Genomic DNA, 15,919 nt, shown 5'->3' on the forward strand with positions numbered 1-15,919 from the left:
ACCAAGTTTTAATTTAAACTAATTCAGGGTGGGGAGAAACCAGTCTCCGTTTCGTCTCCTAAAACCCTTTTGGAGGTGCCATCGGTTTTTACAGTATCCACTAGTGAGGCGTCTTTGCCTAATGTTGAGGGATCTATTTTGGGGAATAAAGTAAAGTTTTTATTGGACTCGGGGGCAACTGTAAACATCATAGAAGCTAAATACATTCAATGTTTTGGAAATAAAATCTCATTGGATTCATGTAACATATATTTAAAGGGTATTGCTGCAGAAAAGGTAAAAATAAATAAGAAAATGAATTTAACAATAGAATTTCAACAACAATATTTTGAAACAGAATTTTTAATTACTGACACACCTCTTTCATCTCAGTATGGTGCTTTATTAGGAACTAAATTTCTTGCAGACCACAATATGCATTTGGATTTCTCCACTTCTCAACTCTTAGGATCAAATGTAATTCTTAAATGGAATCTAAGTCAGCCTAGTGCTATGAATAATAAGATTTTCTCAACTTCAGTTTCTCAGTCATTTTGTTACTCTGTAACCAAACATAAATTACCACCTTTTTTCTGAAAATATCATTAAGCTCACTGCTCGTTCTGTAAATTTCACTACTGATACTGCCTTAATTGAACCTTTAATAGAACATGCTCAAAGTCAATTTTCCATAGCCAGGTCAGTTAATCAGACTTCTTCATCTAACGAATTTTATGTCAAAATTGCAAATTTTTCACCGAATACACTACATCTCAATAAAGGAATGAAATTGGCCAGTGTCCAACCTGTGAATGTCATCACACATAACTCTGAACTTGTAAACAATACCACCATAGAAACAGGTGAGGATTTCGAGTCTTGGGGTGGTGAATTTGATCTTACACATTTACCTGAGCAGCAACAACAACATTTATCACATCTTCTCAATCAGTATAGTAACATCTTTGCTGCCTCAATCACTGAGTTAACAGGGTGTGACACCATCTTACACAACATCAACTTGCGTGATAATATTCCTGTTAGGCAAAAGCCTTACAAAGTACCTTACCATCTCAGGGATGAATTAGATAGACAGGTAGCAGAGCTGCTTGAAGCCAACATCATTCAAGAAAGTGACAGCCCTTACAGTGCTCCTGTTTTATTTGTTAAGAAAGCGGATAACACCTACCGTTTAGTCACTGACTTCCGCAAGTTGAATGAGAAAACGATAGAAGACAGTTTTCCTCTGCCTTCCATGATTGAATTGATAGAACAGTTAGGAGATTCAAATTATTTTTCCACACTTGATTTAACTTCAGGGTTTTTCCAGATGAAAATTCATCCTGATGACACCTTCAAAAGTGGTTTCTCGACTCCTTCTGGGCACTATGAGTGGTTACGAACACCTTTTGGCATGCGAAATGCTCCTAGTTCCTTTCAAAGGTTGATGTCTATAGTTTTGGCCAATCTTTCACCATTAAAAATAGGGATTTACATTGATGATATTGTCATTGCTTCTAAAACTTTTGATGAACATTTGGAAAAATTGAAGTTAGTTTTTGATAGACTAAAACAGCATAATTTAAAACTTAAACCTTCTAAATGTCATTTTCTGAAAGAACAAATTACGTATTTGGTTTATAAAGTTACCAAGGGTATTATACAGCCTGATGATAAAAATTTAAAGACCATTCAGAGTTTTATTGCACCTAAAAATAGGAAAGAAGTTAGGCGATTTTTAGGCCTTATTGGCTTTTACAGAAGGTTCATTCCAAATTTTGCCCAAAAGGCACTTCCTTTAACTCAGCTCACTAAAGATAAAGTTCCATTTTATTGGTCACATGAAGCTCAGCATGCTTTTGATATTCTAAAAGCTGAACTTCTGAATGAACCCATTTTGGCTTTACCTAATTTTCTTAAACCTTTTTCCTTGTGTACAGATGCTTCTAATTATGCATTGGGTGCTGTCTTGTGTCAAGAAGATTCTAACGGTTTCCAACATCCAATTTGTTATGCTAGTAGAAAATTAAAAGGTCCTGAAACACGTTATAGTACTGTAGAGAGGGAAATTTTGGCAGTTGTTTGGGCCACAGCACATTTTAGACAATATCTTCTTGGTAAACCATTTACATTATATTCTGATCAAGCTTCATTATCTCATGTTTTAAAACTTAAAGATCCCACTTCTAGAATTGCACGTTGGATTATGGGTTTATCCCAGTTTGATTATAAGATTGTTCACAAACCGGGTAGATTAAATTTAACAGCAGACTATTTATTTATCTAGAGCAGTAAATGTTACACAGTTAATTCAAACTTCCATTACTCCTGAATTGTTGGAATTATTCAAAAAAGAACAAGCTTCTGATCCTTCTTGCCAACAGATTGTAACTGATCTTAAGAATAATAAGTCTCCTACACCTAATTTTCAGATATTTTTTGTAAAGGAAGATATTTTGTATTGCAAATACAAGAAACCCAAGTCACGTTGGCAGAAACAAGATAGACTAGTTGTTCCTAAAACACTAGTATTAAGAATTTTGCAGGAGCATCATGATTCTCCTACTGCTGCACACTCAGGCTGTCACAGAACACTTCATAGAGTTCAAAAGTCTTTTTTCTGGAAGGGTATGCATAAACAGGTGCACAATTACATTAAGTCCTGTCACTCCTGTATCCAGAGGAGGGGTCATAGACCTGCTCATAAGGCTTCCCTTATGAGAATGCCTATGGCTACCCGTCCCATTGAGCGAATTGCGATGGATATAGTGGGTCCCCTTCCAGTTACTACGGCAGGCAACAGATATATTTTGGTCGTAACTGACTATTTTTCACGATGGCCTGAAGCTTATCCTTTGCAGGACACTACATCCATATCCATAATTGAGAAATTAGAACAATTTATTTCAACTCATGGTATACCTCAACACATTGTTACAGATAAAGGTACTAATTTTATTTCTCAAGCTATAATGGAAGTTTATAAGAAATTGGGGACTACTAAACATACTACTACGAGTTATCATCCACAGTCTGATGGTGTAGTAGAAAGATTAAATGCCACCTTAATTAATTCACTTAGCCACTTAGTTTCTCAAACTCAGGAGGATTGGGATAGACATCTGCCTTTTGCCTTATTGGCACACAGAACTGGTCGTCATAGTGCACTTCAGGAATGTCCAGCTTTTATTTTATATGGCAGGGATTTGTGCTTACCAATTGATTTATTATTGCAAACCAATTTTAGAACTTATGATGACACAAACAATTATTATAAAGATTTGGTTTTGAGATTACAAAAGGCTTTTAAATTAGTCAATCAGAATTTAACAGAGGCTGCTGATAAGCAAGAAAATTTACGTGGAAAGAATTCTCATGATAAGGACATAAAAGTGGGAGATTTGGTGTATTTATACACTCCAGTAGTTCAGCCAGGTATGGCTAGAAAACTCTCTAAATTGAATCAGAGACCTTTCAGGGTTATTGAGAAACTGACTAAAGTTAACTATAAAATCTCTTCAATTACAAATCCTGATCGGATTCAGACGATACACGTGGACAGACTCACGAAGGTACCAGAGAGAATTATTTTTCCCACTTCCAAAGGATGACTCAATTTTGACAGATAATGTAAAGAACTCATCACACGATTCACCTTACCATCTAAGGCCTAGAGATACACATGGTTTTGTGTCGAAAAAGTGAAATGAAATATTTTGAGAAATAGTGTGTTTTGTATACAATTTTGGTTAAATTATTATTTGTTTCTGGTAATTGTATTCTTGTAGTCAAATTTTATAATCAATTAGTATAGTTGTGTAGTCTTCTTGGCTTATCGTTGGTCGAGTGTTGCATTTGGATTTTACATGTTTTGGCATGTGAGGTTGTGATCAAGTTGTCTTGGCCGGGAACTTTCTAGTCTCATTAGCCCGGGTTTGTTTTTTTTTGGAGGTTTTGCTGGGCTGGTGCCCGCTTTTCTCCTTTTCTTAAGTTCAAAATTTTTTTTTCTCTCTCTTGAAATCCCTTAGCCATGGTAGTCGGGATTTGTTTCGGTTAGAATTTTTGACTAGATAGTTTTCCAGCCAACACTTCGTGGTGATTGTCTTCTGTTCTTCTAAGTGCAACTCGTTTTAGTTTTCTTATGCCAAGGATTTATTAGTAGTTTAGTCTGCGCTGTACAGTCGCGGTGTTTACTCGTTTGCCCTCTCGTATTGGTGGGGTGTCAGTTCTTAGGGAAGTGAAATTCTGTGTGTTAGGGAAACTTAGGATTTATACGGTACACTTTTTCCTTAAGCGTACTTTTGAGTTGATATTGTCACTTCAATGGGTGATTGCAAGAACTAGTTTGTTTACATTTTGTGTCAAGCGCCAGTAGCTCTTGAATTGTTTTGCTTTAAACACTCGTATACTCAGTGGTGTTTGTTTATTTACATATATTTTGTTTTTACACACTTTTCACTTGATTTGCCTTTGGGGGGGGTTCGTGATTTTACATTTTACTTTTCACATTTTATTTTAGGGCGTGTCACGTGTTGTTTGACAACACTTTTATTTTGTTTTGATGTATGCTTGTTGTGTGCCAGGGACACTTCTTGACCCTCTTACTCGGTTCACTAAAGGATTTGGATTTGCTAACCATACAATTATGATAGGATTGGATTTGCTAACCATACAATTATGGTAGGATTGGATTGCTAACCATACAATTATGGTAGGATTGGATTGCTAACCATACAATTATGGTAGGATTGGATTTGCTAACCATACAATTATGGTAGGATTGGATTGCTAACCATACAATTATGGTAGGATTGGATTTGCTAACCATACAATTATGGTAGGATTGGATTTGCTAACCATACAATTATGGTAGGATTTGGATTTGCTAACCATTGTTTTGGTAGGATTTATATTTGCTAACCATGACTTATGGTAGGATTAATTATAAATAGGTAGGTATATGTATCCTTCTTTGTGATTAACATGTGGTACCATTATGTACTTTTTTTTTCCTCTTCGTATTTAGTAACTTATGTAAAACTTTTCCATTGTCTGTGGGTCCTAAAATTTTTTTGGCGTTCACGATCATCGGAGGGATGTTGTGTAGCGAATTTAATTTAATTAAGTGATTCATAAAAATCAAAATTTTAATTTGTAATTATTCAAAATTTGAGCTACACAAGTTTGGTTATATTCTTTTTGGGCCTATTAATTCTAGTGTAATATATTTTGGCTTTCCGAGTTTACGCGAACTGCGTCTTCAATCTTGTACACGCAAACAATGGATAAGTATTTTTTTCTACGTAATAAACTCAGTTTTTCATGTCAAAAATTAATTTGATTTCTTAGTATTTAATATCATTAGTTGCAGAAAAATTAGCTCTTTAATTTGGCATAACTTTCATTTTTCTAACTTTAATTGCATTTCAGTTATGAGCTTTAATTAGTAGAATTTTCTTCGTTTCGCTTGTGATTTAGTTAAAGGGGGATGAAATGCCTTCTTTCCGGTTGAAAAGTCACTTTTTGCGAGTTTTCAGCGTTCTTTCGTTGGGACCCTTGCAGGGTTGTTGAAATTCCTAATTTCCTCCGGTCACAGGTGGTGTTTTTTTGGCGAGGGTTTGGCGACATAGATTTTCCGTTGAGGTTTCAAAGTAGTGGTTTTGGCGAGTTTGATAACATGAGGGTATGCTGTTGTTGCAACTATTTTAACTTTCGGCGAAGAATGGGTTGCGCCAACTTGGCAGTCCGGCGCTCTCCCTTTTAACGGGTTGTTTTGTGGGACGAGGTCACTTTTTGCATTTTTTACATTTTTTACACTTTTTTTGCACTTTCTGACACTTCTTTTGCCCTTTGAATTGGCCGGAGGCGACAGCTGACTCCGACGAAGAAAATGGAGCTTCGCCCCGATAGACCTACGGGCCTCTTGGCTAAGCGCTGTGAGCGCGGGCCGTAGGTATGGGCATCTATGTCTTCGAAAAAAAAATCGAAATTCTTTCATCAGTTTTTTGTTGTGTGTGTTTGTGTATCTCAAGAAAAATATACAGAAGTAAATTTCTAGAAAAATGATGCGTGTTCCCAGCGCACCCATTGACTCGTCGCTTCACTCGGAACCAGAGCGTTAATTTACAACCGTTGCTTTTGGAACCTCATTTGCTCATCCTAAAATCTACTAGAACTTCAAGGCTACCGTAATGAATCCATACTGTTCGACGAACATTTTTGTCCATTCAACAGGCTGCCAGCACTGTATTTCACTTATCTTGCCGTATTGGAACCTCATTTGCTCATCCTAAAATCTACTAGAACTTCAAGGCTACCGTAATGAATCCATACTGTTCGACGAACATTTTTGTCCATTCAACAGGCTGCCAGCACTGTATTTCACTTACCTTGCCGTATTGGAACCTGATTTGCTCATCTTAAAATCTACTAGAACTTCAAGGCTACCGTAATGAATCCATACTGTTCGACGAACATTTTTTTTTCATTCAACAGGCTGCCAGCATTCCTCATGAGCTTCTATGGATTTTTTTTTTTTTTTTTTTTTGATGCTCCTTCTGCTCATGGAACAGATAAGTTCTTTTCTTTTCTTTTTTTTTTTTTTTTTTTTTTTTTTGGTTAATTCTTGGTTAGTTAAATATTATAGATTTCTGCAGTTAAAATGATTGAATTAACTTAATTTGTTAATTTGTTGAACCCTAAATTTTTTGTAGTTGATAACTTTATCCTAACTCTATAGAAATCATTTTTTCTTTGGTGTATCAATCAAGTAAAAGCATTAAATGGAATAAAGATTTATAACCTTATTAAAATTATTGTAACTTAACTTAATGGTTAAGAAAATTAAGTTCTTCAGGAAATTATTTACTTGAATGTTTTTTTTTTTTTTTTTGAATTACTCATTGGTGAGGATGATTTGTAATAGTGCTTGTATTAGAGCATTCTTGTTTCTCTCAGGACGAACTTGTTTGTAGAATAGTAAATGTGTCATTACTTATCTTTATCCGGTTAAACCATATTTAATTAATCAAGGAAAAAAATTAAATAATAAAAATTATGTGCAATAATAGTATTTAAATGATTATATTGAGTGCAATATTAAGCAATATTTTTTGTTGTATAGATGAATTCTGTGTGAAGTAGAAAGTGTAGCTTGTTAAACTTTTTTTTATTATTTTCTCCCCGGGGAGGGTAGTGTTCTTGAATTTATAGTTTATTTTGGTATGTTTTACCAGATTTGCAATATTAAATTTAATAGTAATTAGAAGGATGTTAAAAAAATAATTACTTGGAAATGTTTGATGTGTAAAACAATAGTTCAAATTTTGTTGAATATATTTTGATATTTTTTTTTCAACTAATGGATATATATATATATATATATATATATAATTGGCATTAATAGTTAAATAAATAAGTTTTTCTAGATCATTCAAAGGTTAAATTTTTGTGTGTGTGCTCATGATTTTCACCCGTCTCATTCTCAAATTGATTTCAGGGTTAATCCGAAAACACAACGCAAATGTACAGGGCTTATTGATATTAGTATATTACTGTTGTTGAAAAATTTTAAGTGTTTTGTCAACAGAGTAGGAAACCTTTTTTGGTACCATGACGTTTTCACCATAACAAGTATACGAATGCCTAGCACTAAGACTGGCCTTTATTTTAAAAAATCTGATGTGTACACCACATGACTTCCTTGTATGGAATATTAAATTATACGCATTTTTTCTTGCATTTCATTTAAACTTATTAGATTGAATTAAACCTACTTCGCCGACAGCGCATAAACCACAATAGAATCTTTAAAATTCACTTTCTTTAAAATCATTCTTCTTTCTTTAAGCATTCTTTAAAATTCACTTTGTTTACCATAGCGACACTCTGGCGCTAGGTTTACTTAACAGTATTATATTTCGTTCATATTATAACTCAGAATGCACAAAATTTATTTCATTTAAAGAATTATCGTTGCCACATGTTCTATTCAAATACTAAAGCTAGAACTATGTTTAAAAGAAATTAAGCAATCAAAACAGAAAAGAAACAGTTTTTCACAGACGATTGAGTATTTCTCATTCAATTAATTCAGTTTTCACTTCGCGACAAGGCAAAAATACATAAAAACTCAAAATATCTGTATAAAAATTTAAGAAGTAAATCTTAAACGCTTATTTCCTCGAAAAAATTCCATGATTTGAATAATAAATGAAGGCGTTATCTTTGTTGTTGCGAAGCTAAGTTTCTCTAGATTGGCAACAAATCCGGTACTCAGCTGTTTCAAATGTAAACATCAAATGGCCGCCATCAAATTAGGTTTAGCGGCACTTAAAGAATTTTAAAGTTGTTGATAATTCTAAAAATATTGCATATAGATTTACTAAAGGCATAAAACCCTTAACCGGAAGATAAAAACAACATAATTCAATCATTTTTAAAGAAAAAATGTACAACTTACATATAAGAGTAAAGAAACTGAGATCACTGAGCCGGGTAACAGAGTGGATATATTTATAAATATATTTATATACATTTGGCGAGGCCGATTGAAACCAAAATACTAGGTGCACATCTACATGTTGTAGTAGTCTTATATACAAAATTTCAAAGTTCTGAGGCTACTCGTTTTTGACTTATGCGAGATACGTACGTACATACGTTCGTACAGACGCCACGAAAAATTCTCTTCAGAATTAATTTTAAAGCAGTTTTTTAATTTTTTTGGAGGAAAAGAGTCTTTTATTCTGTCCTTACGTACAGATATCACGCAAAAACATCGTTAAATTGCATTCGAAAGCGGTCAAAGTGGATATTTTCTTTGAAATATGCTGTCTGAAGCTTTTCGCGATTACAATACTTCCTTTTTACTTCGTACAAGGAAGTAAAAAGGTACGTATGTAGTACGCCGAGCTGCTGAAACTACAATACGTTTGCAAATATCAAGAGGGCTAAACCTCTGGCCTTAAAGGCAACCAGCAACAGAGTGAAAACTCGTAAAACTACAGAGGCAAGCGGCTTGCTTCCTAAAACTCCTTCTCTCTCTCTCTTGGCAAAAAGCCACAACTTAAATACTTGGCGTTAGCAAGACAATTTGCATTAACAAGTTAAAGCATTTAATTCTGGCCGGAAGTAGAAAATAAGAAGTGATAGTACAGTTTTAAAATAAAATAAACGTTAGTAAAACTTGGGCTCCTTACAACCTTAGATCCAGTAGATCATCAGCAAAGATAAACTTTTCTTCATTTCAAATTGATATATCAGTTGAATAGGGTATATAAACATGATGAAGCAAATATGTAGTTGGTCCTTAATCTTATGAAATAAAGGATTTGATTCTACGCATTACATAATGGTAAAATTAATTGGATATTATAACTATATATTTGCATATGTTACTTTATAAGGAATTTAAATTTTGCGACAGTAGAACATACTTTATTAAAATATTGCAAGGGAACAGTTTTTTGAGTTTTATGCTATCTGTCAGGCTCATCTCTTTTGATTAACCGGCAGTAGTCAGTAAATACTGCTACCTGTCACTGCTCGTTGTAACGATGCTTTGTGGTAGATACCTGGTGATGAAATTGTTCACTGTGTATGACATTATCAGTTCAACATCCGAAAATCACTGTATTCGGCACTGTGTCGTCAAGAAATAAAATAAAAATAAAAATTAAAGAAACGTTGTTTGAAGACTTGAAGTGTAATTTTTGAAAATTGTTAACAAATTCTAAATCATCTCATAGAAAGCGGTTTTAATATTTTTTAGGAGTTTATGCATAACAGCCATACATTTGTTCCTAATTTCTGAAAAATGTACATGTATTCTCAACTGCAATTCCACATATTTGAATCAATAAATAAGCTGTCAGTTTAGTCATGACAAGCTCTGGCATCGAAGGGAAGAAATCTCGAATAAAAATATATGCCTGGCTCTCCCTCCCATCGTACAATGCTTTTACGAAAATGTTCATTGATCGCAATTTGATGTTGAGTAGTGACAGTAGCAGGTCCACTGCGGATACAAGAGGTTAGCTATTTACATTTTCAGTACTGGGCTTTAAAGGCTACCGTCAAGGCTATTTCCTTAAATAGTGGTTTTTTACTTGTCGCGACTGTCCCATTCGCATTTGAAATATGAGTTTGTTAAATGTAGCTTACTGACAAAGAACTCAAAGTCACCACATATTTTGAACTCATTAAGCACGTGTAACTTTACCAAGATAACATAATACTCTTTCTCCACTGACATGTATCTAAAAGGCATGGAACTATAGTCTTTCCTAATGTATGCCAGTGCACTTCTTCAGAACTCCTTTTTTGAAGCCTTACTAAACAGTACCTTCTTCTGGCTTCGGATATAGAACGAGAAAAGATAAAAAGTTGGGAATATCGTAGTAGAAGATATCTCCCTGTCGCTTTTATGAAGACACGGTATTTTCTCCCTCCTTTCAGCATGCCTTCGTGGTGTAACTGGAAGCATACTCGACGAGGTCCAACGTTCGAGTCCCGGCGAAGGCATTCCATATTTTTCACGTCTTCTGCTTCAAAATAACCTAATGACTATGTAAAATAAATAAACTGTTTGTATCGCAACGTATGGAAATACAGATATCCTTACGCAGAATATTCATCTCCTCATCATTGCAAAAATACATCTTTAATCAAAGCGAACAATATTTTTATCTTGATTGCAATGCATGGAAATATGCCTTTCACTACGAAAAAAATTCGTCTCCTGTATCCTTGATTGCAGCAGTTGAGACTTATATTTGCTTAATCTCAAATTATAAACCAAATCACTGAGTCCTGCCCGAAGAGGCACATTAAACATTTCTCAAGTTATTGCTTATAATCCTCATATTTTTGCCACTCCCCATATCTATAGAGCACTTGATAATTAGCTGTGGAACAAGAAGTATATAATTGTAAAGTACTGGTCTTACTGAAGGCACGATGCTGAGATACTGCGTATGCTTTTATGTCTTAAAGCTGCCTCTGCTTAATTACTTTATTGCTGTAATTATGCAAAAAATAACAATCTGCCACATGATTTTTAGTTTCATTCCAAATTATCGATACGTAGCATCAATGTTCCCTTTCTTTTAAGCCGCTCTCAAAACTGAAACGAGTAACTTTCACTTCAAATAAACTGAATACATGGCTTATTCTGGTAGATAAATTGCCATCCAGAATGAGGTTTTAGTCTGCCTGTTATTAAAAGAAGGTTTATATGACTTCTAAACTTCGCATTCAATTTCATTATATATACAGGGTGTCTCTTAAATGTTGCGACAAACTTGAGGTGGAGGTAGGGCACATCCTAAGGAATAAGAATTGCATAGAAACCCCGGCCCAGAAACGTCATTGCACAACAAGGTGTTGTACAGAAGAGTACTAGTGAGAAACGAGGATTGCCTCGTTCGACCGGTAAGCAGCATACGAAGAGCATGGAACGCTATACGAACGTAGAGCTTGTGAACATGTGGTTCCAACATAATGGGGCGCCTGCTCATCTAGGACTGGATGTTAGTACCAAATGAACAGATCATTTCCGCATCGATGGATTGGGCGTGGTGGTCCGGTTCCTTGGCTCCCACGGTCACCGGATTTACCCAGCCTTGATTTCTTTTTGTGGGCAACCATCAAAAGTGTCGTGTATCACGATTCTGTTGTGTCTGGAATGGATCTCGTGGCTGGACTCGCCTGCTCAGCTGCTACAATTAAAGAAACTCCCGGGGTATTTGAACATATCCGGCAATCAATGATCCGTCGGTGTCAGGCATGTTTGGTGTCTGATGGTGCAAACTTCGAGCATCTGTTGTAACCTTCAAGCTCTCGTACACCATTTGTATTCATGTCCAATAAATGTTTCAAATTAATCACTCTTTTGCTTCCTTTCCCATCTTCTACCTCTGCTCCCACTTCCCCTTGACATTTCCGGACATGGGTTCCTTTGCAATTCTTAATCCTTCTGAAGTGTCTTACCTCCCCAGAAGTTTGTTGGAACATTAACGGGACACCCTGTTAATAAAACTCGCTGCGCATACAACAAACTTTGGTTCATCTCTCTATTTATAACATTATATTCATTCCAAAAATGTTACGCATTCAATAGTTACAATGATTTTTTAGACTCTTATTTTCATGAAATTAATACTTGCAACGCTGGTTGTTATTGTAACTAAATGAAAGCACTGTGTAGGACTGTTTTTAAGTTACATCAGGATCTTTTCCACTCTCATTTGTCTGCATCCCGAAACGGTTGAAAAGGAAATAAAAATAGGAAACATGAAATATGTACACATAAAAAATAAGAAATACTAATATCTTCGGAAAAAAAATCATTTCCTTTTGACTCTGAGAGCATATGCCTTCACCATTAAGACAAAAAAATTTCCATGACATATACTATATGCTAAGAGTCATGTATGTATATACTGAAATTTGTATGTTGAGTAATTTATTATTTTAGAGATAAATACTGTTATTAATAAATGGGACGAGTGAATTACATTTCCAAAGTCTTTTTTTTTTCCTTAAAAGAAGGTACAATCATACCGATACTGCATGTCGTAGAAGATATATCAGTTGTCCCTACTGAAGAGTGCAGGCGAATTTACAGCAAACTATATGATAGATCAATATCAAGTGGAATTACTGAAGATTTTATCTGTGCTGGATTACCCAAAGGTAGTAAAGATGCTTGCCAGGTACGTTTACTTGCTTTTAAAATAACAATTCATCACAATTTCCATTCTCTATTGCCATTCTTATTTTTCTTTTAATGCAATTATATGGGTTTGATGCATGCATTCGTATCGTTCCATTAAGAGATATTTTTACAGCACAGCAGTGGTTGTGCACATAAGCAATTATATATCAAAATAAAAGTAATGTTTCCAGGTCGCATTGTGCGACTGTGTTCTTTCCGGTTTTTTTTTTTTTTTTTACTTTTCATTTCTTGAAGTGTGGAATTTCAAGTAGTAGACACTAAGTTTCATTTTCTACACATTCTCCTGCACGAGTGATCCTCATTTAAGTTCAGAAAAGTTATATCATGTATGAAAAGGATGCTATTTTCCTGATGAGAGTCTGAAAATGCTTTGTTCTGAGATGGAAATAAATGACTTTCTATGCTACAGCTATCTTTCGCACTTTGATGAAAAATATTTCAACAATTTAATTCCTTGCGAAATAGCCACAAATATTGATGGGGGTTAAACCTGAGTTTGCAACATATTGAAAACGTCCAAAAGTTGAGATCAGAAGTATCTCAAAGTAACACCATTCACAATAAGAATCAGTTTGTTACTTAATACGGTTCTTTGCTTCCCGTTACTGTGAACACTCTCAGCAAGTCTTTTTAGTTAAGTATTATTACTGGAAAGGAAAAGTGGTACATCCATGTCAAAATGTGCCGAGGATTCTTCATACAGAAAATGTTGAAATATCCTGTCTACTTCACATTGTACAACTTCTGTATGTGTAAACCCTCAGCCACAACACACAACTGAATATATTTGAACTTTTTATATTACAACCTACATTTTGGCCAGCAATTATTTATCTGCACAATTATTGTTATCCTGCAAAGTAATCTTGAACTAAAAATGATATTATGTTATGCTTCACTCTGAAACATAAAGAATACTATATGAATCTTACTCTTGACTGTAAGATCTCATGAAAGCTGGTACACTTTTGTAATTATTGACGCCTTGATATTTTTAAATTCAGTTCAGTTATATTTACATAAAACATCGATGCCTGCAAGGCAATCTTAAATTCAGCCATGTCCACAGGAACCCAGCTCTCGTACTTCTGAGCTTTAGAGTGAAATCGTAATTCAAGCCGTAGCCTCAAATAGAATGAGCTTCTGTATTTTACCTGTCATTAATTCAAATTGTTGATTTTTCGATCAACACTTTATTTGATTTTAATTATTAATTACTTGCTATTTTATTTATTTTTCTTTATTTGACTTTCTTGACAGCTTTCTACATAACTTCTGAAGTTCTAATTTCAGAAATTAAGACCTGCTGCCATGATATTTGAAGGAGGATATACGCTTAATATTGAAATCCTTTTCAGTTAGCCTGTAGACATTGTCAAATCATAATTACAATTTTTATAATGAACTTCATGCATACGTTAAAACTATAGATACCAATTTTTACTTTCATGAAATTATAAGATATTCTCTTCTTCCTTTCCGCATACCTTCGTGGTGTAACTGGAAGCATACTCGACGCGTATTGGAGTGATCCAGGGTTCGAGTCCCGGCGATGGCATAGCACATTTTTTTACATCTCCTGCTTCAAAAATCGTAACGACTGTACAAGTGGTGCCCAAACTAAAAAGTGGTGAACAATGATTCGTCATCACCAGGATTTGGCGAATGAGTCCTCAAATCCCCAGTCGCCTTTTAAAATGAGGAGTATACTCGCATAAAGTATTTTCTCCCTTTCGAGTCCCGGCGAGGGCACTGCAGATTTTTCACGGCTTCTGCTACAAAAAAAAACCTAGTAATTATACAAACTAGTTGAATTAAAAAGAAGGTTTTAAATAAATTTTTACTTTAACATAAGTTTAAAATAAATATGAAATTTCAAAAAAATTCTGTAATTTAGAAAATAATTTTTTTATGACACGGGAAGAGAAAATGTAGCCACAGTAAAACGTCGTATTGTAGAACATAGTATTCTATTTCTTTCTTAAATATTTGCTATTCTTGAAAACAAAATTCCTGCTTGTTCAAGTAATTCGGAAAAGACCTATATAATTAATGAGCTTCAAACAGAAACAAAAATATTTCCTATTTAGATTTACTTGCATTTTTTAATGACAGAGTAACGAAGTAATGAAAACCTAATAGCAGATTTGCTATACAATATCAGAAATGTTATCCAAAATGTTGGTGAAGCATAACATAAGTTAACGACAAACAATATGAAAGCAAATCAAACTATAATGTGCAAATGATTTCACTGGTTCTGAAATTCGTCTTACAGAAGTCAGAAATAATACAAAGAACCAAATTGCATTGCAGCTTGTTTCAGTGGATTAGAATCTGTCAACGTAACTGAATGCATCAAATCGAACACTAATGAACTAGGTAATGAAATATTTACTAACAAATGTTGAGCAATGGGCTTATGAGGCAGGGAGAACAACTAAGCTAACGACGACTGTGGTGAAGTGCATATACAAAAAGTAATAACTAAACATCTGAAATTTAATTAAAGCTTTGATTAAAAAATTTCAAAGGATATTTGAAATTATTAATCGCATTTTATTAATTGAAAACAGGGAGAATATATTTTTGTTAGTGGATAACAATTACTGTTTTTTTCTGTATATTTAGTTCTTCATTTAGTCAGGTTTCAAGCAGTCCAGGACATTTGCGGATCCGATTACCTAATATATATAAGTTGATAGAGAAAATGAAACCTACTGTACCAAATTTAAAAGAACAACAGAAGAACTTGTAGTAACTTTATGTGATCGTTAAATAATAGTATACACATAAGCATTTATTGCGGTGTATAATACGGACAATATAGACATCAGAGTGCCTTGAAAATGATGTACTTCTTCTGCTTGGATATACTAGGCGATGCTATAAGGTCTTTCATCATGTGACTCAATGTATCATGTGGAAGCGTGGTGGAATGCGCTCATATTTACACTTGCCGTTGCGCCGTTTTGTTGGATTTAAATCGTATCTGCCACCTGAGTTCCTCATAATTCTGCCGATCTTCATTGCAGTACTATCTTAACCTCTATTCTGGTACTGAGAGCTGGTTCCAGTGAAGGCGTTTCCTGACCAATTCAAAACTGCAACGGCAGTTGTTCCAATTATCGGACTTCTAGCTAGCTCTACACGGATGTAAATATGCCCCATATACTCATGTACATTCTGACAAGGATGTCA

The 15,919-nt window shown here is 34.5% G+C and overlaps 1 protein-coding gene across 2 annotated transcripts in view; it reads left to right on the forward strand.

Annotated features, from left to right (window-relative positions):
- Positions 1-15,919, forward strand: part of LOC118191129 (venom protease-like) — a 52,769-nt gene that overhangs the window by 35,574 nt on the left and 1,276 nt on the right. For both annotated transcript variants that reach the window (XM_085827370.1, XM_085827369.1), the window contains one exon: positions 12,529-12,695. In XM_085827370.1, coding sequence (XP_085683496.1) covers positions 12,529-12,695 — 167 coding nt within the window. The remainder of the gene's footprint in view (positions 1-12,528; positions 12,696-15,919) is intronic.

The sequence above is a fragment of the Stegodyphus dumicola genome, chromosome 1, assembly GCF_044657685.1.
Source record: "Stegodyphus dumicola isolate Sdum_Otavi_A_Nest chromosome 1, ASM4465768v1".
In the NCBI taxonomy this organism is placed as follows: Eukaryota; Metazoa; Arthropoda; class Arachnida; order Araneae; family Eresidae; genus Stegodyphus; species Stegodyphus dumicola.